This window comes from Oryctolagus cuniculus, chromosome 11 (assembly GCF_051225735.1).
Source record: "Oryctolagus cuniculus isolate XC-2025 breed Fujian yellow rabbit chromosome 11, ASM5122573v1, whole genome shotgun sequence".
NCBI lineage: Eukaryota > Metazoa > Chordata > Mammalia > Lagomorpha > Leporidae > Oryctolagus > Oryctolagus cuniculus.
In genome coordinates, this window is record NC_142877.1 from 97308228 (window position 1) to 97332949 (window position 24722).

Sequence of the window (24722 nt, forward strand, 5' to 3'; positions counted from 1 at the left end):
CTCCGTTCCCTGTTTGTTTGCAATGGTCAGTGATGGCGCCATTGGGTGATTGCTGAGGTCGGCGAGGGGGTGTGTGTGACTCTCAGAGAGCCAAGTGCTAGGGAAGCCTGCACCCGACAAGAGAGAGGAGAGGCGGGGCCAGAGGGCGGAGCTTCTGGAATGCCCTGGGCCGTGGGGGTTTGTCCAGCAGCTCGGCCACTGAATACCTGCAGGGTGCTGAGAGCTGGGATGCGTGGGAGATGGAGCAATGCCTGCAGCCCCAGGAAGGAAGTGGAGGAAGGAAGGGCGCGCAGGTAATGAGGCGACACCTCAGTGCATAGCGGTGCTGTGGCTTAGCACATCTGAGAAGACTTCCTGGAGGAAGCAGAGGCTGAGCTGAGACTGAACACTGAGGCGCACTTAGCTAGGCTGGGAGAGGGGACCTGCACCTCCAGCAGGGAAGAGAGAGCCCGCCTGGTGTGCAACGGAGTGACGTGTCACTTTGTTGTCCCTTAAAAGTTTTTTATTATTTGCAAGGCAGACAAAGAGAAAGATGGCATTTGCTGGTTCACTCCTCCGGTGCCCACAAGCAGCTGAGGTTGGGGCCAGGAGCCGGAATCTGTCCCCCAGAGCGCAGTCACTGCTGCTATGAGGGTCTGCACTGGCAGGGAGCTGGAGCCGACTATGGAATCCAGGCCCTGTGCCCTGGGATGCAGGCGCGTTACCTGCTAAGCTGAATGCCTGCTCCTGGACCGACACTTAGTTTGTGCCAGAACGTAGGAGGGGCCAGGCTGCAGTGAGAGCCACCGGCAGCCAGTGCTTGGGGAGCATTGACTGCCTGCCCGGGACCGTCTTCAGTGTCGTCCCGTACTGGAGCTCCGTCTAGCTACAGCCGTCCTGTGTGGCAGGTACCACTATTAGCCTACTTCACAGACGGCTCAGGGAAGCTTACTGTAGCTGGTCAGCAGGGGAGCCAGACTTGCACCCAAATGGGTCCGTGGCTTACCCAGCGCAAGGGTTGGCTCCCCCGAGAGAAAGGCCCATGCAGTGGCGCATGGGAGGCGAGAAGGTGGGATGCGGAGCGCGCGGGACCCTGGCTGGCCGCTTTGGGAGTTTGCACTTTATCTCTAAATGGCAGGAAGCCCCTGGAGGGCAGAAAGCAGGGGGAGATTGGTGTTGGAGAAAAACTCCCATGGTTGTGCATGGGGCGTAGCTATCAGGAGCTCCGTGGGGGAGCTGTTGGAGAATTTCGGGTAAAGGATGGCACTGTCCAGAAAAAAAAAAAAAAAAAAAAAAAAAAGCAGGGGCTCTGGGGAGGCAGACTTGTGAATGGAGTTGGAGATGCTCTGGGAACGGATGCTGAGCTGTGTGGGCGGGAGCCGTGCTGGGCGAGGGAGGGGGTGGCTGGGACGCGCACAGATGCTCTGTGACAGAAGACGGAGGAGCAGCAGCTTCCTGCGACCTGGGAAGGCAGCCGCCTTTCCCGCCAAAGTCCCAGCAAGGCGCATCTGCACCGGGCAGGCCTTGGGGCTCTACCAGGCTCCTGCCCTTACCCAGGAGGAAGCTGGGAATGTTCTAGAGCAGAGCTTCCTGGCCATGGCCTCGTCCTTGGGCTCTTTGGCTCACATGTCTCAGGCCCTGTATGGAGCTGAGTGCACTGGTGGCACCTGCGTGGGTGCGGAGAGGGACTCGGCAGAGAAAGCCCTGGGTGACAGGCGCTCCTGTGCTTGGCGTCCTGGAGCTCAGACTTTCCCGACTTGGAAAACTGTTGCTCTCAGCTGGGGTGGGGGGTGCTTGTGAAGATCCCCAGGGAGCTTTCAAAACATGGCCTTGGCCTTAAGGGTGCTGAGGGCTGCACGGGGAGAAACGCCACTCCCCAGGGAATGCAATGGACAGAAGGTACTTGGAATGGGAGGTGCTGTCCTGTTGGGCAGAAGCGCTCAGAGTCAGGCTTGGTAATGTCAGCATTGCGAAGGGCAAGGTTCCGCACCTGCAGGCCACCTCCTCTCTGGGCACGTTCAGAAGGGACATGGGCACAGATGCCCTCCTTTGGTGTTCACCTTGCTCAGCTCTTCCTGGCCAGGTGTCTCCAGTGTGGCATGGGGGTGTGGGGGGCTAAAGGAAGGGAGTGAGGCCATTCACTGCCATTGATAGGGAAAGGCAGCACAAGTCAGAGGACCAACAGCGCGGTCCCCCAGGCACGGGATGAGCTGTCAGGAGAGAGAGAACATGGCTCTTCAGGGGGCCCTCGGCTGTGCTAGACACCTCTCTGCTTAAGGATGATAATGAAATTAATCCGGCCTGGAGTCAGTGCCCATCCGAGTGATTGATTGGCCTTCGTAGCCCAGCATTGCTGTGTGGTGATAATAAATGACAAGGCGAGGATGCGAGGGCTTAACGGATTCTCCTTATGTTGAAAACGCTAAGCCAAAGGCCCAGAAGCGCAGAGCGCGCAAGAGAAACCGGGAGGTCATGGGGCTGTGCTCCGTGAGCCTGGCCGCTCTCTCCCAGCCCTGGTGTTTGGAGATGGCCCTCAGGGGAGCACGCGGCCACCCGCCCCGCCCCCGGTCACCTGAGCCTGCAGCCAAGTACCAGGCGCCTCTGAGACCCACAGTGAGGAGGAGTTTGACAGGGCCATGTTGGAGTTTGCTTTTGCCCAGTTCTTGAAAGAAAAATCTCTCCTTGAGCACTTGCGTCTCCCTCCGAAGCGACAAGATGCTAATTATCACTCTCATTCACTTACCAAACTGCACCAGTTTGAGTCACTGTATGTGCTTGAAAGCAAAAAAAAAAAAAAAAAAAAAAAACTATATTTCATTTAAAAATAGGGGTTAGAAGTCATTCAGACACTCCTCCCTCCAATTAGTCCAAATTAGCTGGGTTTTCCAGTTGATCGACAGTGACGGCCAGTTCCTGCAACAGCCCCAGTGCTGCTGGAGGGAGAGCCGGCTCTCCCACCCTGTTCTGTCCTGGGGCAGACGGAGTGGAGCAGGTTCCCTCCGAGTGATGGACCCAGCGCGGATTTGAAGAATGGGCATCCAGCAAGGGGAGCTGAGGGCACGGCAAAAGATTCGGCATCTCACGGACCAGATTTGGCCCGGAGTCCCCATGTGACGCCCTGTCCCCCACCTGGTGGTGTCACTGCCACCTCCAGCGTCGTGGCAGTGGCTTCCGTGATGACAATGGTGGCAGCCAGTGCCCTGCGCTCTTCTCCACATCAGCTCCGTGAACGTGGCTTTCCCCGATTTTCTGCTTCCTGGTTTCCTTTGGGTGACCACGGGGAGGGTGAGTTTCTGCTCCAGTCTTGTTCTGTCGCCAGCCCATGTCTCTGTGAGCACAGTAAGCCAGAGGCACCTTTCTCCCTTGAGATCCGACCCTTCCCAGGAGCCTCCTTAACTAGTTCCGTGCGCGTTTACTACAAAAGAGGGACTGTGCTTGTCTGGTGTGTGTGTGTGTGTGTGTGTGTGTGTGTCCGTGTGTCCCTGGCCAGCTCTGGCAGGGTGGTTTCCATGTGGTCTGTGCTGTCATCCTCTCGCCGGACCCTGTCATCACTCCCTCGCCCTACTGTGCAGCGGCACGTGGTTGTGCAGGGCAGGAAGTGTTCTCTCCAGGTTGCACCTGTCATTCTGAGCCGTGAGGTTTCGGGAGGCTGAACCATGGTGGCCCTGAAGGCTATTGCTGGTAACAGGTGTGTGCGAATGCAGAAGTGGTCATTGATCATGCGGGAAACAGGCTTCCTAGAAATGTCCCTTGGGGCCGACAGGGCGAGGTCAGCAGTGCTGCGGGTCGCTCAGGTGTGTCCTCGGTGATGGTCCGGGCCCTGCCCATCTTTCCAGGCCTCCTGGGGGTCAGTGTCCCCAGCCACTCCTTTCCTTAGCGAACACCTGCAGCAGTGAGCCTGGCCCTGTCTCCGAGTTTTATCCACAGCAGCACCTTTGGTCCTGCTGCCGCCCAGGAGGGAGATAAGCATCTTGATTCCCATCTGGGGCCCAAGGGAAGCGAGTTCTCAGCCAGGGTCAGAGTTCTTCTCACAGTTGCCCACAGACTGGGAGTGGGTGAAGAAGTGGATCTGAAGATGGGGGGAGGGGGCTCTGCTTAGGGCAGTCAGCTTGTGCACCTGACCACTGCCACCACCTTGCTGGAGTCAGCTGGGCCCCCTTGTGAGAGCTCCTAGCTTCTTACCTTCTGTGATGTCAAATTCAGGAGGACAACTTCTCTTAGCATCTCAAGCTGAATCTCGTGTCTGCGAGGCTCTAGTAATGCAGCCCCATTGCTAATTCTTCGTCAGCCCTTTGGGGCCAGCTTGAAGGCGGCAGCAGTGGCTTTGATCAGAGCAGAAGCCTCGCACGGGCACCCCGGAGCTGCAGACGGCAGCCCAGAACACAGGGGCACCAAGGTCCTCCGTCTCACACACGCTCCGGGAGCCTGACTCCCTCGGGCTCCTCTCTAATGATCCTCAGAGGGAGTTGGCTGCTGGCTCCAGGGTTAACTTCAGGTAAACAGTGGAGAAGCAGGAGCCGTCTGGGCACCGCGTGCAGTTTGGAGAAGCCTGTAGAGCTCATTCTGTATGAGCTGATGTCCCCGTAGAGAATGTTGTGACGGCCGCTTCCCGGTGCGCAGGTGAGCCCCGAGCCCTAAGCCCTCACCAGAAGGGCTGACTCAGGTTACCCCTGTGGTCCAGCCTTGGGGCAGGAGCATGGTGTCGGCAGGTGGCTGCTGGCACGATGCTCAGAGGGACAGGGCTCCAGTCCGACACGGCACCATTTCCAGCAGAAGAGGCAGTGTCAGGAATGAGATACCCGTGAGGGTTTCCACGTGCTGATTTGTGTTGGTGGTCGCATTGCCACAGTGTTTTTCCTAAAGAGCATCCCAGTAATCACACTGTGTTCCCAGTTTTCCATGGAATTCCTAACTAAAATGCCGGCTCTGCTCTTAGGCGGAACCCTAGGAAGTGGCCAATGATGGATCCTTTTTACCTACAGCAATGGCAGTTTCCAATGGTGAAATGTAAGTTCGACCTTAGATTTCATAGGAAATCTAGTTTTTTGGGAATTATCTTCAGCTCATGCATTCCAAGTGCTATCTTATCCAAAGCCTCAGCTTCGTTGGCAAATGGTCTAGAGGACTAGGTAGCTTGTATGCGCTCGGAGAGTGACTTTCCGCCGCTGGCATGGGTCTCTCTGTCAGACCTTCACATTCTGACGTTGGAAAAGCCTGCGGTTGCGTCTGCCACGTTCCAGCACGGGCTGGTGTCATCGCAGGGGCACCGCCTGGCTGCCACATCCAATCCTGGAATGCCGTGAGCCTGGGAAGTCTAATTTTTAACTGCCACGTGTAGCAGTTCTGCTCCGGGCTGGGCCGACGTGTGTGCTGCCAATTCATCTAGTGACATTAATCTTCCTGAGATTTTATTTGGTTTTCAACCCTTAAAGTAGGGGCCCAGAGGACATTCGCTGGCTCCCAGGAGTCCGGGGCAGCTACTAAGTCATTCGGAGAGATGCATTTGGGGTGCCTCAGGTGGAACAAACAGCATCCCTTTTTTTTTTTTTTTGATAGGCAGAATTAGAGAGAGAGAGAGAAAGGTCTTCCTTTTCTGTTGGTTCACCCCCCAAGTGGCCACTACGGCCAGCACGCTGTGCCGATCTGAAGCCAGGAGCCAGGTGCTTCCTCCTGGTCTCCCATGCAGGTGCAGGGCCCAAGGACCTGGGCCATCCTCCACTGCACTCCCGGGCTACAGCAGAGAGCTGGCCTGGAAGAGGGGCGACCGGGACAGAATCCGGCGCCCCGACCGGGACTAGAACCCGGGGTGCCGGCACTGCAGGCGGAGGATTAGCCTAGTGAGCCATGGCACTGGCCCCATTTTTTTTTTAACACTTTGGATTCCTGGGCACTTCTATCCTTGACACAGCACCAGCTGACAGATGCAGGATGGAAAACGGAAACCTACTTCCCCCACCCTGCCACCAACATCTGTAAATAAGTGGTTTTTCTGTCTTTGTCATAGTGTTAAAGTGTCACATGGGGTAGAAATGTTCCAGCCTGGAGCAGCTATGAAAGTTAGGAATTGGCTCACACAGATGCATGCATGTGCGCACACACACACACACACACACACGAGCGCACGTGCCCGCCCGTCCGCCACATCCACTAATAAAATGCTTTTTTCCAGTTGCTCTCAGGAGATAATTTCCGAGTAAAATTTCCTTGGTCCAGGCAGCGTGTGCGCTATCTTAATGCCCGCGCACAGCGCCAGCAGCAAGCCCATGCCAGCTCCTGAGAAGGCATTTGAACTTCTGGCAGTGTTGCTTATCCAAGGCCCCATCCGCCGTGTTTGTGATTACAGGGGAAGGGTGCTCGCTTTTGGCAAAACAAAGCATCTGACAGGCGCGGGGTATTGGCTCAACACGCAACGGGCCCCATTTGGGATTCATTCTTTGACAATTACCCAGAATGAATCACCAGCTTCCTTTTGTAAAAAGATATTTATTGGCGTAGAAACAGAGCATACCCAGCTCCTTGGGGGGAGGAATTTTGTAACTGTGCTCAAATATCCTCATAAAACTTGGGGTCTGAGTGTTGCTAAGGGGCTACTGCACAGAGCGCTTCCTTTAATTGTATCAGATATGGAGGCGAATTGAAAAATCTGCTGGAAAGCCATGAATGGCTCAAGGGGGAAAGGAGAGGACATTTGGTAATGGGAGCAGAGTCAGAAGGCACCGTGGGAGGGGCGAATCCTTGCTGGAGACTCCCTGCAGAGGCCTGATGGTCCCAGGCCCCCTCCCCACCCTCAAGATGTGGTGGGCACCCACGGTTGGAGGCTGCTGGCCTGGAGAGCTGGTTCTTGCTGGCCCCCCACCTCCCCGGATGTAACCTGAAGGAGATTAGGTTTTAATCCTTTGGTGCTTGCTAGGCAGGCTCCCATATTCTGTTAACCAACATGCAGCCAGCCAGAAGAGAAATTCTAGGTCTCCACTTTTTTCCAAACTGGAGAAGGCCACAGTCCACATTAGTATTAGAATTGAGAACAGCCTTGGTTCATTAACATGGAGGGAAGAGGGCTGGCATTGCAGTGCAGCAGGTTAAGTCATGGCTGGTGCACCAGCGTCCCATATCCGAGCACCGGTTCTAATCCCAGCTGTTCCACTCTGATCTAGCTCTCAGCTGCTGCACCTGGGAAGGCAGCAGAAGATGGCCCAAGTGCTCGGGCCCCTGCACGCACTGGGAGACCCGGATAGTTTCTGGCTCTTGGCTTTGGCCTGGCCCAGCCCTGAATGTAGCATGCATTTGGGGAGTGAACCAGCTGATAGATGATCTATCTCTCTGTCTCTCTCTCTCTACCTTTAAAATAATTTTTAAAAAATTATTAAAGAGTGAGAATTACTTAGCTGAAAATGTTCAGAAATAATGGGGTTAATCATTCAGCTACAGTCCTAGATTTGAGGTGGGGACTTGCATATCCTGCATGTTCCTAAAAAAAAAAAAAAATTGAAAGAGAGGTGCATACATTTTCTTCTGCTGGTTCGTTCCCTAAATGGCCACCATGGCTGGGCCAGGCTGAAGCCAGGAGCCTGGAACTCAGTCCAGATCTCCCATGTGAGCAGCAGGGACCCATGCCCTTGAGCCATCTTCTCCTGCCTGTCCTGGAGTGTTAGCAGGGACCTGCATCCGAAGCAGAGCAGCCAGGACTTGAACTGGCACTCCTGTGGGATGGCAGTGTCACAGGCAGCCACTTAGCCTGTCGCAGCACAGTGCCTGCCCCACCACCTGCCCCTCTGTCCCATAATTCTGTGAACCAGTCCCTCTTTCAGAACAATTTACTCCTCCCACGAGCTCAGGCGTGCCTCTGCCAGAAGGGTCCTTCTGCATCAGGCTACTCCTAGGGCCCACTGTGCTGCGGGAGAGGGGCACAGGATGGCCACTTGATCCTGGCTCCGGTCTAAAAACCCTCAGGTGAGAACTCTTGAGTGCAACTGAAGTGAGGCATGGCCCCGGCACGTGGGTGGGGTCACAGCCTTTGTCAGCGTGTACGTGGAAAATCTATGCCGCTGCTTCACTGCTCTTCCAGGATGTAATTGTATCGACTTTCAAGCTCGCCTGTTTGAAGTGTACAGTTTAGGTGTCTTTACAGAGTTGGCCGATCACCACCACAACCGCGTCTAAGAACATTTTCATGCACACCTCTAGAAGACACGCTGTAGTCATGCGCAGTCACTCCCCGTGCCCCCCACCTGTGCTGTAGGCAGTGAGTCATCTATGTCATGTCTGTATACATCTCCCTGTGCTGGGCGTCTCCTATAAACGGGATCACATGCTGTGTGATCTTCCGCGACCTCTTTCCTGTAGCACGATGTTGAGGTGCGTCCATGCTGTAGCGTGGGTATCAGTACTTGTATTAAATGGCACTTTCTTGTAGTATATTCATCCAGTGGGGCAGTATACAGTAATATGCAGTAGTAAGAGAGGACAGACTCCCCGTGGCCTCGAGGAGGAGAAATATTATAGACCTTGTATTGACTCATGCTGGGGGCCGGTGCTGTGGCGCAGTGGGTAAAGCCTCCGCCTGCAGTCCTGGCTGCTGCTCCTCCATTCCAGCTCTCTGCTGTGGCCTGGCAAAGCAGTGGAAGATGGCCCAAGCGCTTGGGCCCCTGCACCCAGGTGGGAGACCCGGAAGTGCCTGGCTTCAGATCCGCCCAGCTCTGGCTGTTGTGGCCATTTGGGGAGTAAACCAGTGGATAGAAGACCTTTCTGTTTCTCCCTCTCACTGTCTGTAACTCTACTCATCAAATATAATCTTTAAAAAAAAAAGTCCATATGGAATGATTTCATTGATAGGAAGTTCAAGAACAGGCAAAACTGGTGGTGATGGAGGGCAGAAAAGTGATTAGCTCTGGGTGAGGCAGTGTGGCTGGCTGGAAGAGGGCGCTCTTCTCGGGGCCTGGAAACCTTCTATCTTGAGGTCAGGTGGTCACACAAGAAGCTACAATACTGAGGTGAGCATTCCTTAAGCTATACACTGAATATTCATCACTCTCCTGTATGCGTTACATTTCCTTTTAAAGTTAGCAGGGCATCAGAGGGAGAAGGGAGTTAGACATCAGCCTACCATTGCGGGTTCACTCCCTAAATGGCCACAACAGCCAGGACTGGGCCAGACCAAAGGCAGGAGCCAGGAGCTCCATCCGTGTCTCCCTACGTGGATGGCACAGGCCCCCAAAATTGGGCCATCTTTCTGCTGCTTTTCCAGGAGCAGCAGCATGGAGCTGGACTGGGCAGTCTGAGAGGGAATGCTCACGTCACAAGTGGTGACTTAACCAGCTAGGCCACAAGCCCAGCCCCTAAAAGCTTTTTGACGGGAAATTACACTTGATTTTTATAATTTTAAATGCTTTTTAAAAAAATTACCTACAGAGGAAAACTGGATGAATCATTACAAGTTAGTATGCTGTGTATCTGGCACACAGGTTAAGAAATATAAAAGTATCAGGGCAGGTACTGCAGTGGAGTGAGCTAAGCCTTTGCCTGTGGTGCCAGCATCCCATATGGGCGCCGGTTCGTGTCCTGGCTGCTCCTCTTCCAATCCAGCTCTCTGCTATGGCCTGGGAAAGCAGTAGAAGATGGCCCAAGATGGCCCTGCACCCACTTGTGAGACCCAGAGGAAGCTCCTGGCTTCAAATCAGGCCAGTTCTGGCTGCTGGAGCCACTTGGGACATGAACCAGCAGATAGAAGACCTTCTTGTCTCTCCCCCTCTCTGTAACTCTACCTCTCAAAAAAAAAAAAAAAATTAAAAGTATCTTCCATTCCCTCTTGGTGTTTTCTTGATGTCTAATATCATTACTTTGAATGTGTGGGTATGTTTTTAAGCTGTAGGTTGATGGGATCATACAGTGTGTTTTGTTTTGTGTCAGGCTTCTTTGATTCAACTTTATGATTATGCAGGTCACCCATGTGGCATGTAGCAATGGTTTGTTCATTTTCATTATTTCACAATATTGTTGTGTGAATACACCCCACATTGTTCACTCTCATATAGATGAATACTTAGTCTGTTTCTGGTACGAAAAAATTAGATAGTTCACGGTCACATTCGTATTTACTTCACCTGGGTATAGAACGAGATGTGAAGTCACCTTAGGGTAAACCGCAGCTTTATGGATGTTTCTGAAAACCTGTTTCAGTATTTCTTCATTTCTTAATAACTAGCATCTTAGAAGAAAGCTTAGAAGAAAGCTCATGGCCTGGGAGGATTAAGCAATACTCTGGTGCCTGGAAGTTCAAGGTCAGGGCAAAGTACTGGTAAATCTGGTGGCTGGTGAGGGCCATCTTCCTGCTGTGTCCTCACGTGGTGGCCAGCAGAGAAAGCGGGCGAGCTCTGGTGCCTTGTCTCACAGAGGCACAAAGCCCGTTCACAAGGCCTCCACCCCTGAGGCTCCACTGTCCAGCAGCACCACGTTGGGATTAGGATTCCTGCAGCTGGGTTTGGAGGGGACCGCGACATTCAGTCTGTAACTAGCAGGAAGCTCCAGAAGTGAAAGTGGTCCAGCCGGCTGTCCCTCAGAGACTAGGGAATGTCCTCACACAGCCGAGTCCTCCAGGGTTACCCACACCCCCAACATACCCACAGGATCCCAGCCCCCGGCCCCCGTCTCCTGACCACCTACTTGCTGGCTGTCTGCCTCCTGCACGGGACTGGGAGCCCACTGAAGGCAGAGACAGAGTCTTGCTTGTCACCACACACAGCCCGAGCCTCTAGCACAACGCCCAGAACATCGGAAGACTTGCTAGGTAGTGATTTAATGAGTGAGGGAACCCAAAATCCATCTAGCCTCTAATACCTGGGTGAGGTTGAGGAACATGTTACATTTTGAAAACTCATCCACTTTTTGTCTTTGCTTTCAGATATCGAATGGATCCACTATAAAAGTCTTTAAGAAGATAGCGAATTTTACTTCAGGTAACCAATATGATATTGTTAACCTTTTGTTCTCACCCAGCTTTATAAAGGATTGCTTTTTGCCTCAGCTGTATTGTCACAAAAAGGTGAGATTGAATTGTTGCTATCTCATTCACTGAAAGCTGAGAAGAGCCATTTCGATCTGTTTCTAGTGCTAAGAATGTGCAAGGAAGAGAAAAGGAGACAAAGTGTAGAAGGTGGGTGGCCCGGACTGCCCCGCTCCAGGGAGCACGCTGCCTCTTAAGGGCTCTGAACTCAGGAAGGGTCTCGGCCCCCACCCTGCTTTTCTCCAGCCAGGCAGTAGGAGTGGAGATGGCTAATGGAGATGTCCCTGGCAAACAGGGAAGTGTGCAGATAATCACAGCTGACCAAACAAGATGATCCACTTACAGTGTCCAAGTCTCCTTGGGATAGCATTCACAAACTTCCCAGAAAGTGGAAAGGGAGGGAAGGAGGGAGAGAACAAGCAAGTGAGCCATCTTCCATCTGCTGGTTTACTTCCCAAAAGGCTGCAACAGCTGGGACCGTGCCATGCCTAAGCCAGGAGCCCAGAGCTTCTTCCAGATCTCCGATGTAGGTGCAGGGACCCAAGGACTTAGGCCATCTTCCACTGCCCTCCCAGGCACATGAGCAGTGAGCTAGATTGGGTATGGAGCAGCTGGGTCTTGGAACCCCGCCCACGTTGGGTGCTGTAGTTACGGGCTGTGGCTTCACCTACCACACCACAGCGCCAACCAGAGAGGGAGCTTTGATGGGAGTTTGTAGGCTAGCCTCTCAAGTCGTCTTCTACTTCCCTGACAGTGGTCAGGAAACCACTGACACTGGCTAGAGAGAAGCGTTGGGTCCTATTCCGGTTTGTCACCAGAGAGAATAGATCCCTGCCAAGATCATCAGCCCTTTGCCCTCAGAAAGGTTAGGGTTTCTAACCCCCAGGCCCCTTCTCACACACAGCCAGGGGTAGGCTTTCCTGATTCCAGGGCATAGCACTAGCAGCCGGGGAGGCCCCAGTGCCGAGAAGGCAGGGCTGCTGATCATAGACAGGAGAATGTGGAAGGATCTGCTCCACCTTCCGTCACTGCATCTGGCTACAGAAGTCCTCACGCAGAGGATGGCTGTCACAGTGGCATGGGGGTAGTATCCTTGTGTTGTAAAAAGTAAAACAGCATGTGCTTTCTCAGCTTCACAATATGGGCTTCTTGTCGAGCCTGTTCCTCAGGGATTGAAATTAGAGGAGCCTTAGGTTTGGATCCCTTCATGGGAATTCCAATGAACCCATGCCTCCGCTTCCTCCTTGTCTAATCCAAATGAAAGCCATCATTCTGACTACCATCCTGCTAATTCTGCAACCCCCTGCCCTGTCATCAGCTCCTCTGTTAGCCTCGTCTGAAGCTAAGGTCACAGGAGAAAGGTGCACAACAGTAAAGTTGGGGTCACTGTACTCATTCCCGCTGGGTTTCCCTAGGCTGTTCAGTTCTGTGTTCTGCACAGTGTCTGCCTCCTGTCCTCAATGCTCCAACCCAAGGAGCTCTCCTGACTACAGAGATGACTTCACCCAAAAACACCAACCAACAACCAAAACCCCAAAACAACCAACCAACCAACCAAGATTCAGGACTGCCTCAACATCGAGCAGCAAACCTCCCGAGCTATTCCCATCTGCCTGACGTCCTCCTGCAGGGCCCATGTCTCACCTGTGCTCTGGGTCTCACCAGCCTTCCCAACTTTCTGAACACACTTCCCTCGCCAGTACTTTCTTGCCATCCCTATCTGCTGCATTCGTTAGCATTTCAAGATACCCTAGTCTCTCGTCTTCTAAAACAAAATGCCCAAGTGCCTTAATATCCCTTTTTTTCCCCATTCCCTTTACAGCCACATTTCTTGCAAGCATTTCCATACCCTGTGCCATTCTGGGCTCGCTGTGAGCTCCAGCTCATCGGTCAGGTTCCTTCCCACCTGGGGGTGTTCCTCCATTTGCCTGGCTAACTCTGCCTCTTCAAATCCAACATTCTTCTCTGAAACAAACTTACAGAGGAGATCAGGTGTACCATGGGAATTTCAAAAACATCATGGGAAACGGAATTATACGACTTGGGGGCGGGAAAATTTGAAATCCACACATCGCAGTTTGTTCATGCATTTTTCGTGCACTTTCGGGAGGTCCCTGGTATTCGTCGAGTAACGCCTGAGTCTCTCCTGTGCCGTCGCCTTGCTACTTTAACACTTCTAGGAACAGGGACGCTGCTCTAGCCCACCCCATCTTCATCCTAGAGTAAACCTCTTGGGTTTTGGAGCACAAATGGGGCTTTTTACAAAAAGGCCAGTTAGCCCGTGGCTATTTTTTTAATGGACTGTTTTCTGTCCCTTTTTCTCCTGTGTTCAGATGTGGAATATTCAGATGACCACTGCCATTTGGTGAGTTCAGGCTTTCTTGTGCTCACTCTGAATTGCATGCCTTCCCGAGCTTGAATGGTCTCCATGGGTAACGCTTCTGCTTTGGCTTCTCTTTAGATTTTACCAGATTCGGAAGCCTTCCAAGATGTTCAAGGAAAGAGACATAGAGGGAAACACAAGTTCAAAGTAAAAGAAATGTATCTGACAAAGCTGCTGTCGACCAAGGTACACTTACTGTTCTGGGAGCGCTTTTATGGCCACCTTGGGGGTGTATGATGTGTTTGACTTAATTTCCACTGAAGTGTGAAAATGTTACAAATCCCTCGTGCCTTCTAGCAAAGCAAAATGAAAGTTTAAGTTGTAAACACCTCCTACCACCCCCCCTTTTTTTTCTTATAAGCTGCAAGATAAAGTTATGTTGCACATTTCCAGTTTATAGCATCTTCAGCCAGGGATTTTAATATTATTCCCAGTTTCTTTACCCACCCCCCCATTTCCCTATTGTTATTTTTTAGGTTGACAACATAATTAGACCTTTTTGTTGACTTGTTATTATATAGATAAACACTAAGACTCCCTCCCAACTGGATTAAGGGAGGAGGTGTCAGTGTCTGTAAACCTAGGAAATATCATTTTTTCCTTCCCATTTTGAAATTACGAATTCTTTTCACATCCAAAAGTGTCAGATGCGAAAGCCGCTGGAACACAAACCAGAAGCAAACTGTACTTCATCTGGCTTTCAGTGGGATTAACAGAGAAGTCCCCGGAGACCTGATTTCACTGTTCTGAAATGACCAGTCCTACAAGTGTGGCCACCTGCCCTGGCCCTCACCACCTGATGGGCTGCTTCAGATTGTGGCAGGGAATCTGTTTTTTTCAGTGGAGTGAGGACAGCCCTGGTCTCTTTGTTTTCTCAGCTACCCCACAAGAGTCCAGCCGGTTTGGTTTTTGTAAAATACTCAAGTGCTTTGGAAAGTACACAATAAAACCTTAAGATGGAAAATAGGCAAAAGGAAAAATTCTGGGAACAGCGAGGTATCACTTGAGTGTTTCCTGGCTAACCATAATTAACAAAGCCAGATATCCATGGCTTTTTGACTTATGTATATAGACCTACAACTGACATTGCTTTCATTTTTTTTTTTTTCAGATTTATTTGAAAGGCAGAGTTGAGATGTGTTGGGGGAGGCAGGGAGGGAGGGAGATCAATCGATCTTACTTACATCCACTTCCCAAATGACCATGAAAGTCAGGACTGGGCCAGGAACTCCATCTAGGTCTCCCAGACGGGTACAGGGGTCCAAGGACTTGGGCCATCTTCCACTGCTTTCCCAGGCACATCAACAGGGAGCTGGATTAGAACTAGAGCATCTGGGATTCGAACCAGCACCCATATGGATTGCTCACGTCATAGGTGGCAACCTAACTGCTACCACCACAAAACCAGACTCTACAACAGACTTTTCAACTGCTAGAAATTGCTAGCAGCCACCCCATTTGACTATATTTTATCAGCAAAATCTTAGGAACCAAATTTAAACTTGGGCATTGATTTTCATTTGCCCCTTATGTGAAGTTTGACCTCATTTCACGGTTTTAGATTTTTCTCTTCTGCTGTTTCTTAAAAGGTTTTCTTTACTTTTAATAGATATCAAATATGCAACATAGATTTGCTTTCATAATTCAATACTCCTCCTATCCTGTGATTGTCCTTGTGGAGAACAACTTAACAGACTGAAGACTTCCCTTACATTCGCAATAAGATGGCAGGCCGTTTAGTGGATAGTACGTCTTCACACTGTTTTCTCTATTTTGTGCTTGGATTGGTTTTCTATTATGCTTTCAAAACCAATGCCATCTATTTTTAATCTACCAAATCTGATGTTCTCTTTCAGGTGGCAATTCACTCTGTGCTTGAAAAACTATTCCGAAGCATTTGGAGTTTACCTAACAGCAGAGCCCCATTTGCTATAAAATACTTCTTTGACTTTTTGGATGCCCAGGCTGAAAACAAAAAAATCACAGATCCTGATGTTGTACATATTTGGAAAACAAACAGGTAGGAATGTAGGTGATTAGTCACTGTTCTCAAGAATCTGGGACAGACTTTGAACAAGAAGGAGGGCATAGTCATGGGAGGGCTCACTCATCCCTGGGTCATACTCTCTGGACGTGGTGAGCTATCATGCCCAAGTAGTTTCTGGCTCTGCCACTATTAGTGAAAGCATTCCCGTGCCAAGAATTCTATTCTTTGGGATAAAATTAACTATACTCCTTTGCATGCATGAAAGAAGACTATGTTTAGAAGGTTGGATCAAGCGGACCAGCAAAGGATGAGAAGTTACTATTTTGTGGTTTTATTATGCCATATTTCCATTAGAGGAGATTTGTCCCTAAATAATCACTTAGCAGTTGCAAACTGTGTATACGATGATTCTGTGTAAGATAGGCTGCTTTCATTTTTACCAAGGGAGTACAGAGATACCTCTAGAGTTTGTGGTTGGTTTTGCTTCAGTAGATTTTTATTTATTTATTTGAGAGGTAAAGTTACAGACAGAAAGGTTTTCCATCTGGTTCACTTCCCAAATGGCCAATCCAAAGCCAGGAGCGTCCTCCAGGTCTCCCAGGTGGGTACTGGGGCCCAAGAACGTGGGCCACCTTCTACTGCTTTCTCAGGCCACAGGCAGATAGCTGAATCAGAAGAGGAGCAGCCAAAGACACGGGATGGCACCATATGGGATGGCAGCGCTGCAGGCAGAGGCTTAGCCTACTATGCCACATACTTGAACATTTAACCTTATGCAGTGGCAACACATCATAGGTGAATGTAGAAGTCTCCTCAGTAAAGCAGCATAGCTCACTGCCCACAGCTGAGTAACACTCAGGGTTACGACATAGCACTTCTCCCTTCCCAGCAGTGGTGTCTGCCACCCAGCTTAATGGAGTATGAAAAGCTGAAGTTCTAGAGCTCTAGGTCTGATCTCTCCCATTTACTCCAGGTCTATCTCCACTCTCCACTGTGGCTTGCTGCCTTCCTGAGTTCCAGCCTCTTCTCTCCAGACCCTGCTACCATAGGTCAGCTTTTGCTGACTCCACTGTCCCTGTGAAGTATGGCAGCTGACGGTGGAGTCAGCAAAAGCTTAAAGGGAATCACAGAAGGACTTGGAAGAATTCCTAAATTCATACTCAAATATCTGAGTACCTACTATGTGCCAGTCCCTGTTAGGTGCTGGAGATAAAGATCCCAACACACAAATCCATGTCTTCACAGACGGCATTCCAATAGGCTGAATGTATCAGTTGTAGTATATCCGAAGGTGGTGATAATATAGTTGAGATAGTGGGAAAGGAAGATAGCAGTGTCCAAACGGGGCAGTTGGAGACAGCCTCACAGGGCAAAGATTGTATCTGAGCCAGTCTCAAGAGAGGGAATCAACCACAAGACTGCCTGGGCAGGTGAGTGTCAGGGAGATGGACAATAAGAGGCAGAAATCCTGGGGCCAGTGTTGCGGCATTAACAGATTAAACCACCACATGTGCCGCCAACATCCCATGTAGGCACTAGTTCGAGTCTCATCTGTTCCACTTCCTATCCAGCTCCCTGCTAATGTGCCTGGGAAAGCAGCAGAGGATGGCCCCTGTACCCAGGCAGGAAACCCAGATGAAGCTCCGAGCTTTGGCCTGGTGCAGCCCTGGCTGTTCCATCCACTGGTTCACTCCCCACATGGCTGCAAGATCCAACTCTGACTTCCAAATAAATAAACCTTAAGAAGAGAGTCCTGAGGCACAACCTTGCTTTATATTCATGAAGAACCACAGTGGAAAGTCCAGGGGAGCTGGGATGAGCACAGGGGGGAAGCTCAGGGCTAGGTGTGTAAAGTGTTAATCTGGAGGGAGAACGAGAGCCACAGAAGGTTTGAGCGAGGAAGGGAAGGGACCTGAGTCTGAGGAGCCGAGGATGGATGACCCAGGTGAGACACGGTGGTGGTTTAGGCCAGGGTGGCACAGGTTTGCGAAGATCCTGGAGATCTGGATGCCCTCCTTGGTAACCATCATCTCGCCCAGTCGAGAAAATGCTCCTCTTGTCCACGGCCACTTTCAAACTTGTCTGGCCGGCCTTTCGGCAGCTCTGTGTCAACCCTTCCCTGTTCTGAGTAGCGTCACCATCTGTTGTGTGGTTCTGTTTGGCTAAGCAGACTTGTGTACTTCAATCCCAAGGACAAAAACACCCCTTTCCACACTGTGACAAACAGACCGTTGGCTTCACGTGAAAAGAGATTGTTCTGTCTTTGAACAGCCTTCCTCTGCGCTTCTGGGTAAACATCCTGAAGAACCCTCAGTTTGTCTTTGACATTAAGAAGACGCCACACATAGATGGCTGCTTGTCAGTGATTGCCCAGGCATTCATGGACGCATTTTCTCTCACAGAGCAGCAGCTGGGGAAGGTAAGGGCCAGCTTTACTGTTTCTTGTGAATGGGAAGCCCTGTGTCATTCAAATAAGAAACCGCTGCGCTAGCCCCAAGGAAACAGGCAAGGGTGGTCACTGTAGAACTGCTTTCCTGTAGAATCTCATTTATTTCTGAATCTCCAATTTAAAAAATAATAATCAGCCCCATCCAGTTGCATAACTCTGTGAGTGACTGTAGCACAAAGCATACAGTTTGCTTCCTAGAAAAAATATCCTGGCTGGCACCGCGGCTCACTAGGCTAATCCTCCGCCTTGCGGCGCCGGCACACCGGGTTCTAGTCCCGGTCAGGGCGCCGGATTCTGTCCCAGTTGCCCCTCTTCCAGGCCAGCTCTCTGCTGTGGCCAGGGAGTGCAGTGCAGGATGGCCCAGGTCCTTGGGCCCTACACCCCATGGGAGACCAGGATAAGTACCTGGCTCCTGCCATCGGATCAGCGCAGTGCGCCGGCCGCGGCGGCCATTGGAGGGTGAACCAACGGCAAAGGAAGACCTTTCTCTCTGTCCTTCTCTCTCTCACTGTCCACTCTGCCTGTCAAAAAAAAGAAAAAAAAATCCTATGGACACAAGCTATTGAAATTTGCCCAAATGAAGCCAACTTGAATATAACAGAAGAGATTGCTGGTGGGGAAGAAAATCATGCCCGACGTTCATTCCTCTGGTTATCTTAACTGATGAAAAGCCCCAAGAAAGCAGTGAAAGAAAAATAGAGAGTAAACTTTGAAAGAGGTTTTGGTCTTGAGCACTCCAAAATATATTACACTGAACAATATCTGCACCTAATGGATTTCAGGACATCTTTGAACACTGAGAAGTGGCTCTTTGGTAGGATTTTAAGAGTACCTGGAAAGAACAGTGATTGATGTTTCTTTTCACAGAGGCCTACTCCTAAACCCATCACCACTGTCCCAGAAAAACAAACCTGTTTTTACTTTGGTCTTGCCCAGCACGGCCTCATTTCTCAAGGGGTAATCTTCAGCATCCCATTTTCTAAGCTGCATCCTCAGTTAACTGAGTACCACTCCCTCCTCAGTCTCCTGCCTTACCCTTGCATCTCATCTCCATTAGGATAATCACAATTGCCTCCTAAGTGGTGGCCGTAGCCCTGCTGTCCACTTGTCTCTGGTTATCTTCCTAAAACACAAACTGCAAATACTTCCCAGCTGCTCGCGAAGGCCTTCACAGGACCACATGGCCCCTGCTGACTGGCTTCAGTCCTCTCTTTCAGACCTCATCCTTTTCTTAACCTCCACAATACAGCTTTTAGTTTCCCAAACACACCATGAACTCGTTTCGCATCTTCTCTCTTAAGTCCTATTCATTCACCCAACAAACATACTTTTCTAATGTCTATCAAAAACTGAGTACACTCGGATGAGTCTAACTGTACCTGCTGCATGAACTTTCTGCTTCTCTACATTTTCCCTGCAGCACACGGAAAGGCACGTAAGTTCTCATCCGTATTAAAAAGCTTGCTTACCAGGTTCTTGGCTATATTTCAGTCTTCACAAGTACCATGGAAGCTGCTTATCATCTGTGCCGATATAGAGGACAAAGGTGATGTTCTGACAGGTTACAAGCCTTGCCCGAGGTCACCCAAAACGTGAAGTTATGATCTCTGCTGTCCCTCATTCTCTAGGCCTTTACACCCTGTTGCTTACTGCGCAAGTCACAGTAAGCATTCCGCCCCATCCCCGACCCCAGTGCACGCTGCTTAAGGGCAGGCACCCGTCATCCTGACCTCTTCACTCAGTGCCTGAATGACCAGGAAATCTGTGAGTTCCCCGGAAGCTTCATGAGAGAGAAAAATCTCAGTAGCCTGTCAGCCTAGGCATCCTTCACAATGATTCTTCAAGCCTCATGGAGTCTGTAACGTGCACTAGCCCACCAGCACCAGCACTAACTCACCTATTCTCTCTGAGGAGAATCTGACTTTGTGAAGTGTAACCCTCTCTTACTTGATCTTTAACATATGGTCACTGTTGCATACGACCATTCAAATTGCCAGGACACCTTTGCAAATTCAGACATACAGCCACCAATACTAACGACCATGTGCTTCCTTGAGGAATCTGGAAGATCTTTACAATCTAATGAAACAAAAGGGAGAAGCTGGAAAATCTGCCACTGCCAATTACTTACCAATTTCATGGTTATATAAAAGGGCTCAATTAGACCTACAATCAAGTCTTTTATAAATGCCAAAATTCACTGGTGGGTGAGGATGAGAGCAAATGTTTTAATTCAGGCTTTTTACAACCATTAGTGATGAACTCTGATTGAAGTAAGTCCCATTGTTACAGTAACTCAAAATCATGCAAAAATAATAATTTTAGTTCTTTTATGAGAGGAAGGCAGAATATATTAGCATTTAATCCGCCTGAAAAGAACAGTGACTCACCAGAACTATCGAGATGGCAGTCAGTCACTCAGTCAACAACGTTCATTAAAGCCTACCGCAGAAGGCGTTCTGCGGAAGTCATCCTGTGCCGGCTGGTGACGGCTCAGCTACACTGGTAGTGCTGTAAATTCCCCATGGATTTTTACTCTTTTGGTGGTGGTTGCTTTTTTTCAGGAAGCACCAACTAATAAACTTCTCTATGCCAAGGATATCCCAACCTACAAAGAGGAAGTAAAATCTTACTACAAAGCAATCAGGGATTTGCCTCCATTGTCATCATTAGAAATGGAAGAATTCTTAACTCAGGAATCTAAGGTATCATTAGAAGGCAGAGATAAACTTACATTCAGTTTTTTTTTTTAATAAAAAAATTTTCAGAATCTCTGAATAAGGCTTGCTTTCTTTTAGAAACATGAAAATGAATTTAATGAAGAAGTGGCCTTGACAGAAATCTACAAATACATCGTAAAGTATTTTGATGAGGTAAGATTTTATGTAACGTCTTTTTCGCCTATGAGTCGGTCACAAGGATTTGGTTACAGAATTCTGTAAGTCTCAGGACAGCTCTGCCATCCCAGATGGACAGAAAGGGAGGCCAGGAAGCCTGTCTAAGCTGAGGGGTCCTGGCAGCAGGTCGGACCCTGCACACGGCTGCCCCTCCTACAGCTTGATCATGCTGCTCACCTTGGGACAGGTCTGCATTTACAGTTAAGTTCATGGGGCCTGAAGCCACAGTGACTCACTTTAACTTTGATGAGTAAGTAGTGACCCTACTAAACAGGGCCCGCTGATGCTTGATTAAAACCTGCTGAAAAAAGTGAAAGCTAAGCTTGTTAAAATGCCTAGATTCTGTATTTAGTAGCTATATGAAATTATGACATATTTCTAACTTAAGCGACTATTTCAATAAACCATTCTCCTTTTTGATTAATTCTCCTTAATCTGGATTTTTTTCTTTGGGAATTCACACAGACACATTCATCAGATGCTTTGTTTCCAAATATATGTTAATTCGCCCCTTCCCTGATTCCCCCCCACTCAGTCATGCTGGGACAGGCTATCCATGTCACTGGTGAGAATAGCTCACCAAGTCCATTTGCTACTTGAAGATCAAGTGAAGCGCTAAGGTAGGGTAGAGGCAATGAGTTCCTTAAACATGATAAGCATCCTTCTTTCAGGGGTCAGGGGTGAGAAGGGAAGCACTGGGGAGGGGAAGGGCAGAGGCGGGGCTACACTGCTCAGGATGGGAGGGAAGTATTCGTCTCTGACCAGGATGCCCCTGCCTGCTGCATTTCAGAAGAGATACTTGCCTGCATGTTGGCTGCCCAGGAATGCTTGCTGTGCTTGGAATGGCTGTGACAAAATGCATAAAGTAGGGCCTTGGAAGTCTGGCCCCATATTTGTAAGCAAATAGTTGGTATTTCTTGCAAGCTTCTATTTTAAGCCAAAGTGTTGTTGATCCTGTGATAATGACTTAGCAAAACAACTTGCAAAGTGAGTATGTAAATGATCAAAGAAAATGTTGGCATCTGTTTCATACAGATTTTACCACTCACAGCATCAGGAATGCAAAAAAAAAAAAAAATCCCCAAAAAACAAAAAAACCAGAATTGTAATGCTCAAACCACAATATCTAAAATAACTGTTCTAATTGTCAACAGATTCTAAATAAACTAGAGAGAGAACGAGGGCTGGAAGAAGCACAGAAACAACTCTTGCATGTTAAAGTCTTATTTGATGAAAAGAAGAAATGCAAGTGGATGTAAGCACTCTGGGGCCTGGGTTAATCTGGCAAAGTTCTTCAGACGACTTGGGAGCACAATGGCTGCTTGAGCTACTCTTTGTCGTTAAGATTTTGTTTGCACATAGGTTCCACTTGGAGCACTGTCTTTTGAAGACACCAAGGCACATGCACAGCTTTTAGAAAGCATAGCGACCACTGTGCCTGTGTGTACCGTGGGAAACCTTCTGTAAATAGAGTTGACGTGGTTGTTGCACACAGCCTCCTTGTTTACAGAGAATACAGGGCCAGTAAGCAAGTGTCAGTATTACAACTACAGTCTCCCCTTAAGCACAATGATACAAGTGGTTTTGGTGGAAAACTACAGCTATGTAGTACCTGTGCCTACATAGCATCTCTGCAGAAAAGGGGTACCGCCAGTGCTCAAAGCAGAAGGTGAAGTGAGTCATTTGGAAACAAGGTGGGGGTGTTAGGGCAACCTCGAGGATTTGCAGCATTGAAACTTTCCCCAGTAGTTCTTGGAAAAGCTGACCACAGAATTTGGTAGTGTGTACCCTTAGCATTTGTGAGTGTGTGTGTGTGTGTGTGTGTTCAAACCAAAAACGAACAGTGTCGCAGCATTGTTGAAAGGGCTCGTGTTTTCCAGTGGTCACCAACTGCACTCCATCACCCTCCCCTCCCTTTCACCCCGGAGCTCTAAAGCAAGGAGCTTTTAGCGTGAGGGAGCTTCAGCGCCGTGCAGCAGCATTTTACCAGATACTGTGTCCCAGTGTACGGTCGTCTCGTTTTTTGTTTCTCATACTAAGTGTACTTGATAGTGGACATGTTGAGTATTGTAAAAGAAGACAAGTTGATTTCTGTTTGAAAACCTTTGATTAGAACTACCTGTGGAAGCCGTGTCTCCTTGCTTTAGATTTCTGGTGAACCCTGTGGTTATAATACTTGTGTGTGATTTAAAAAAAAAAAAAAGTACATTTTACATTTTATCAAATTGCTGTTCACACTGGAGTATTATATATAAATATATATATTTGAGGCCCAAGGCCTGAAAAATATTAGTATACAACTTGGTATCTTAGTCTTACTATGTACTTTTTGAAAGTATTCCTTACAGAAGAAAGAATTTAAAATACCCATATTATTCATACCTTTCTTTTTAAAGAATGCCCTATCCAGTTAATACTGTAGTCTTTATATTGCTGATTTTTTTATTCCTGAATTTTTGCTGCTCATGACCAATTTTAATACCACTGTGTTTTCCTTCGATTAAACCAGAAGTGAAAAGCATAATTGGCAACTCTCAAGCTTTTCTTGTGGTGGGCACCTTTTTATCGTTGGTGCTCCAGAAATCCCTGATCTGGAAAAGAAGAAATCTTTTCAAGTAGCAAGTAAAGTATCACACATTCCTTAAAAACCATTTACCAACACGGCATGGAACACCAGGATTTCAACGTCAGTTTGTCTCAGATAACTGCAATTCTTTTTTGCTCCTTAATATCTGGTAGAGAGAGAGAGGTGATACCTCAGCAAACTGATTAGAGAAACAAGCAGTTACTGCTCTGACAGGTACCTTCCCAATCCTGTCGCCTTTGACCATTGTTTGTCCAATGGACACATCTCAAAAATACTACCAAATAGGTTCCTTCTAAGTATTAAGGTGAGAGGTCTGGTCCCCATTCCAAGGCTGCTACAGTCTTCAAAGAGGTAAAGGAGTTCCTAAGAGAACAAATGGGAGGAGAGTTGAGAGCCAAGGGTAGGAGAGTTGCCCAAAAGACTTCCCTTTTCTATAGGGTACAGAAGACGCAAAGGATCAGCTACAGCTTTATCTGAGTATTTAGCAGATGCTACGTGGGGTGTCCCTGTCCAGCTCTCTGGCACAGGAGTCCTGGATGGAGAGTTACCTCCTCTTCTCTTCCAGGGACTGTGCTGTTGGGAACTTTGGGCAAGTCACTTACCTCTTTGTGCCTCAATTTCTGTATAATATTTCTAACCTACCTCACTGAGGTGGTGTGAAGATTCACTAATGTATGTAGCGTGTTTGTCAATCCTCCAGTGAAAAGCACTATCTAGATCACGTTTTGGATCACGTTAGCCAAAAGTCGTAAATGGCCAAATTAGATGTGTGCTGAAGACAATCAGTCACTGGGTCTATTAAACAGCAACCAGAGAAACAAATGGCAAACAATTTTCTATTTTCAAGTTTCTTTGCATATTTTTTTGGTGCAAAACCATTTATAAACTTTTTTTCTAACACTAGTGTCTACAGCAGCATTTAAAAATTAATTCTGTTACTTTTTCTGTATTAGGATTTAAAGTCTATTTCTTATTGTATACATGATTGAAGCTGTTCTTGGAGATGAGTGTTTTAAATGTCTATATACAAAAATAAACATTTTGATGTAATTGTGGACTGTTTATCTTTTTTTCCCTTCATTTTTCTGGTTATAATAGATTTTTTTTTTATTCTCAGTGGTTATGTGGAAACTAATTATTTTTCAGGAACGAGGTGTCACTGTATACTCTGTGTGAATAAGCAGCTATATCATGTAGTAAGTAGACCTACTGTCTTGCTAAATAATGCTAAAGGCTGCTCAATTACATTCCTGGCCTGCACTATCAGTTGGGACTTCTGGATAATGAACATTCCATTTAGTTTGGCAGACTTGAGCTTTATCTTGTTGACATGAAATTATTCCAGCAGAATTCTTCCTAAGAACAGTACATTAAAAAGCTTCCAAAGAGTGCGTGATGAAAGGGGAAAAAAGTAAAGGACGGCATACTTAGGGACACATAG

General features: G+C 48.6%; 1 protein-coding gene across 2 annotated transcripts in view; it reads left to right on the forward strand.

The window, feature by feature from the left end:
- PLXNC1 (plexin C1) overlaps positions 1-24331 on the forward strand; it is a 158728-nt gene extending 134397 nt beyond the window's left edge. Inside the window, exons 24-31 of one of the 2 annotated variants that reach the window (XM_008256886.5) lie at positions 10877-10931; positions 13312-13343; positions 13440-13547; positions 15218-15381; positions 17620-17767; positions 20362-20502; positions 20596-20670; positions 21849-24331. In XM_008256886.5, coding sequence (XP_008255108.5) covers positions 10877-10931; positions 13312-13343; positions 13440-13547; positions 15218-15381; positions 17620-17767; positions 20362-20502; positions 20596-20670; positions 21849-21953 — 828 coding nt within the window. In that variant the 3' untranslated portion in view covers positions 21954-24331. Of the gene's footprint in view, positions 1-10876; positions 10932-13311; positions 13344-13439; positions 13548-15217; positions 15382-17619; positions 17768-20361; positions 20503-20595; positions 20671-21229; positions 21807-21848 lie in introns of those variants that run through there. The other variant, XM_089308756.1, reaches the window with a different exon arrangement.
- The last annotated feature ends 391 nt before the right edge of the window (positions 24332-24722 follow it).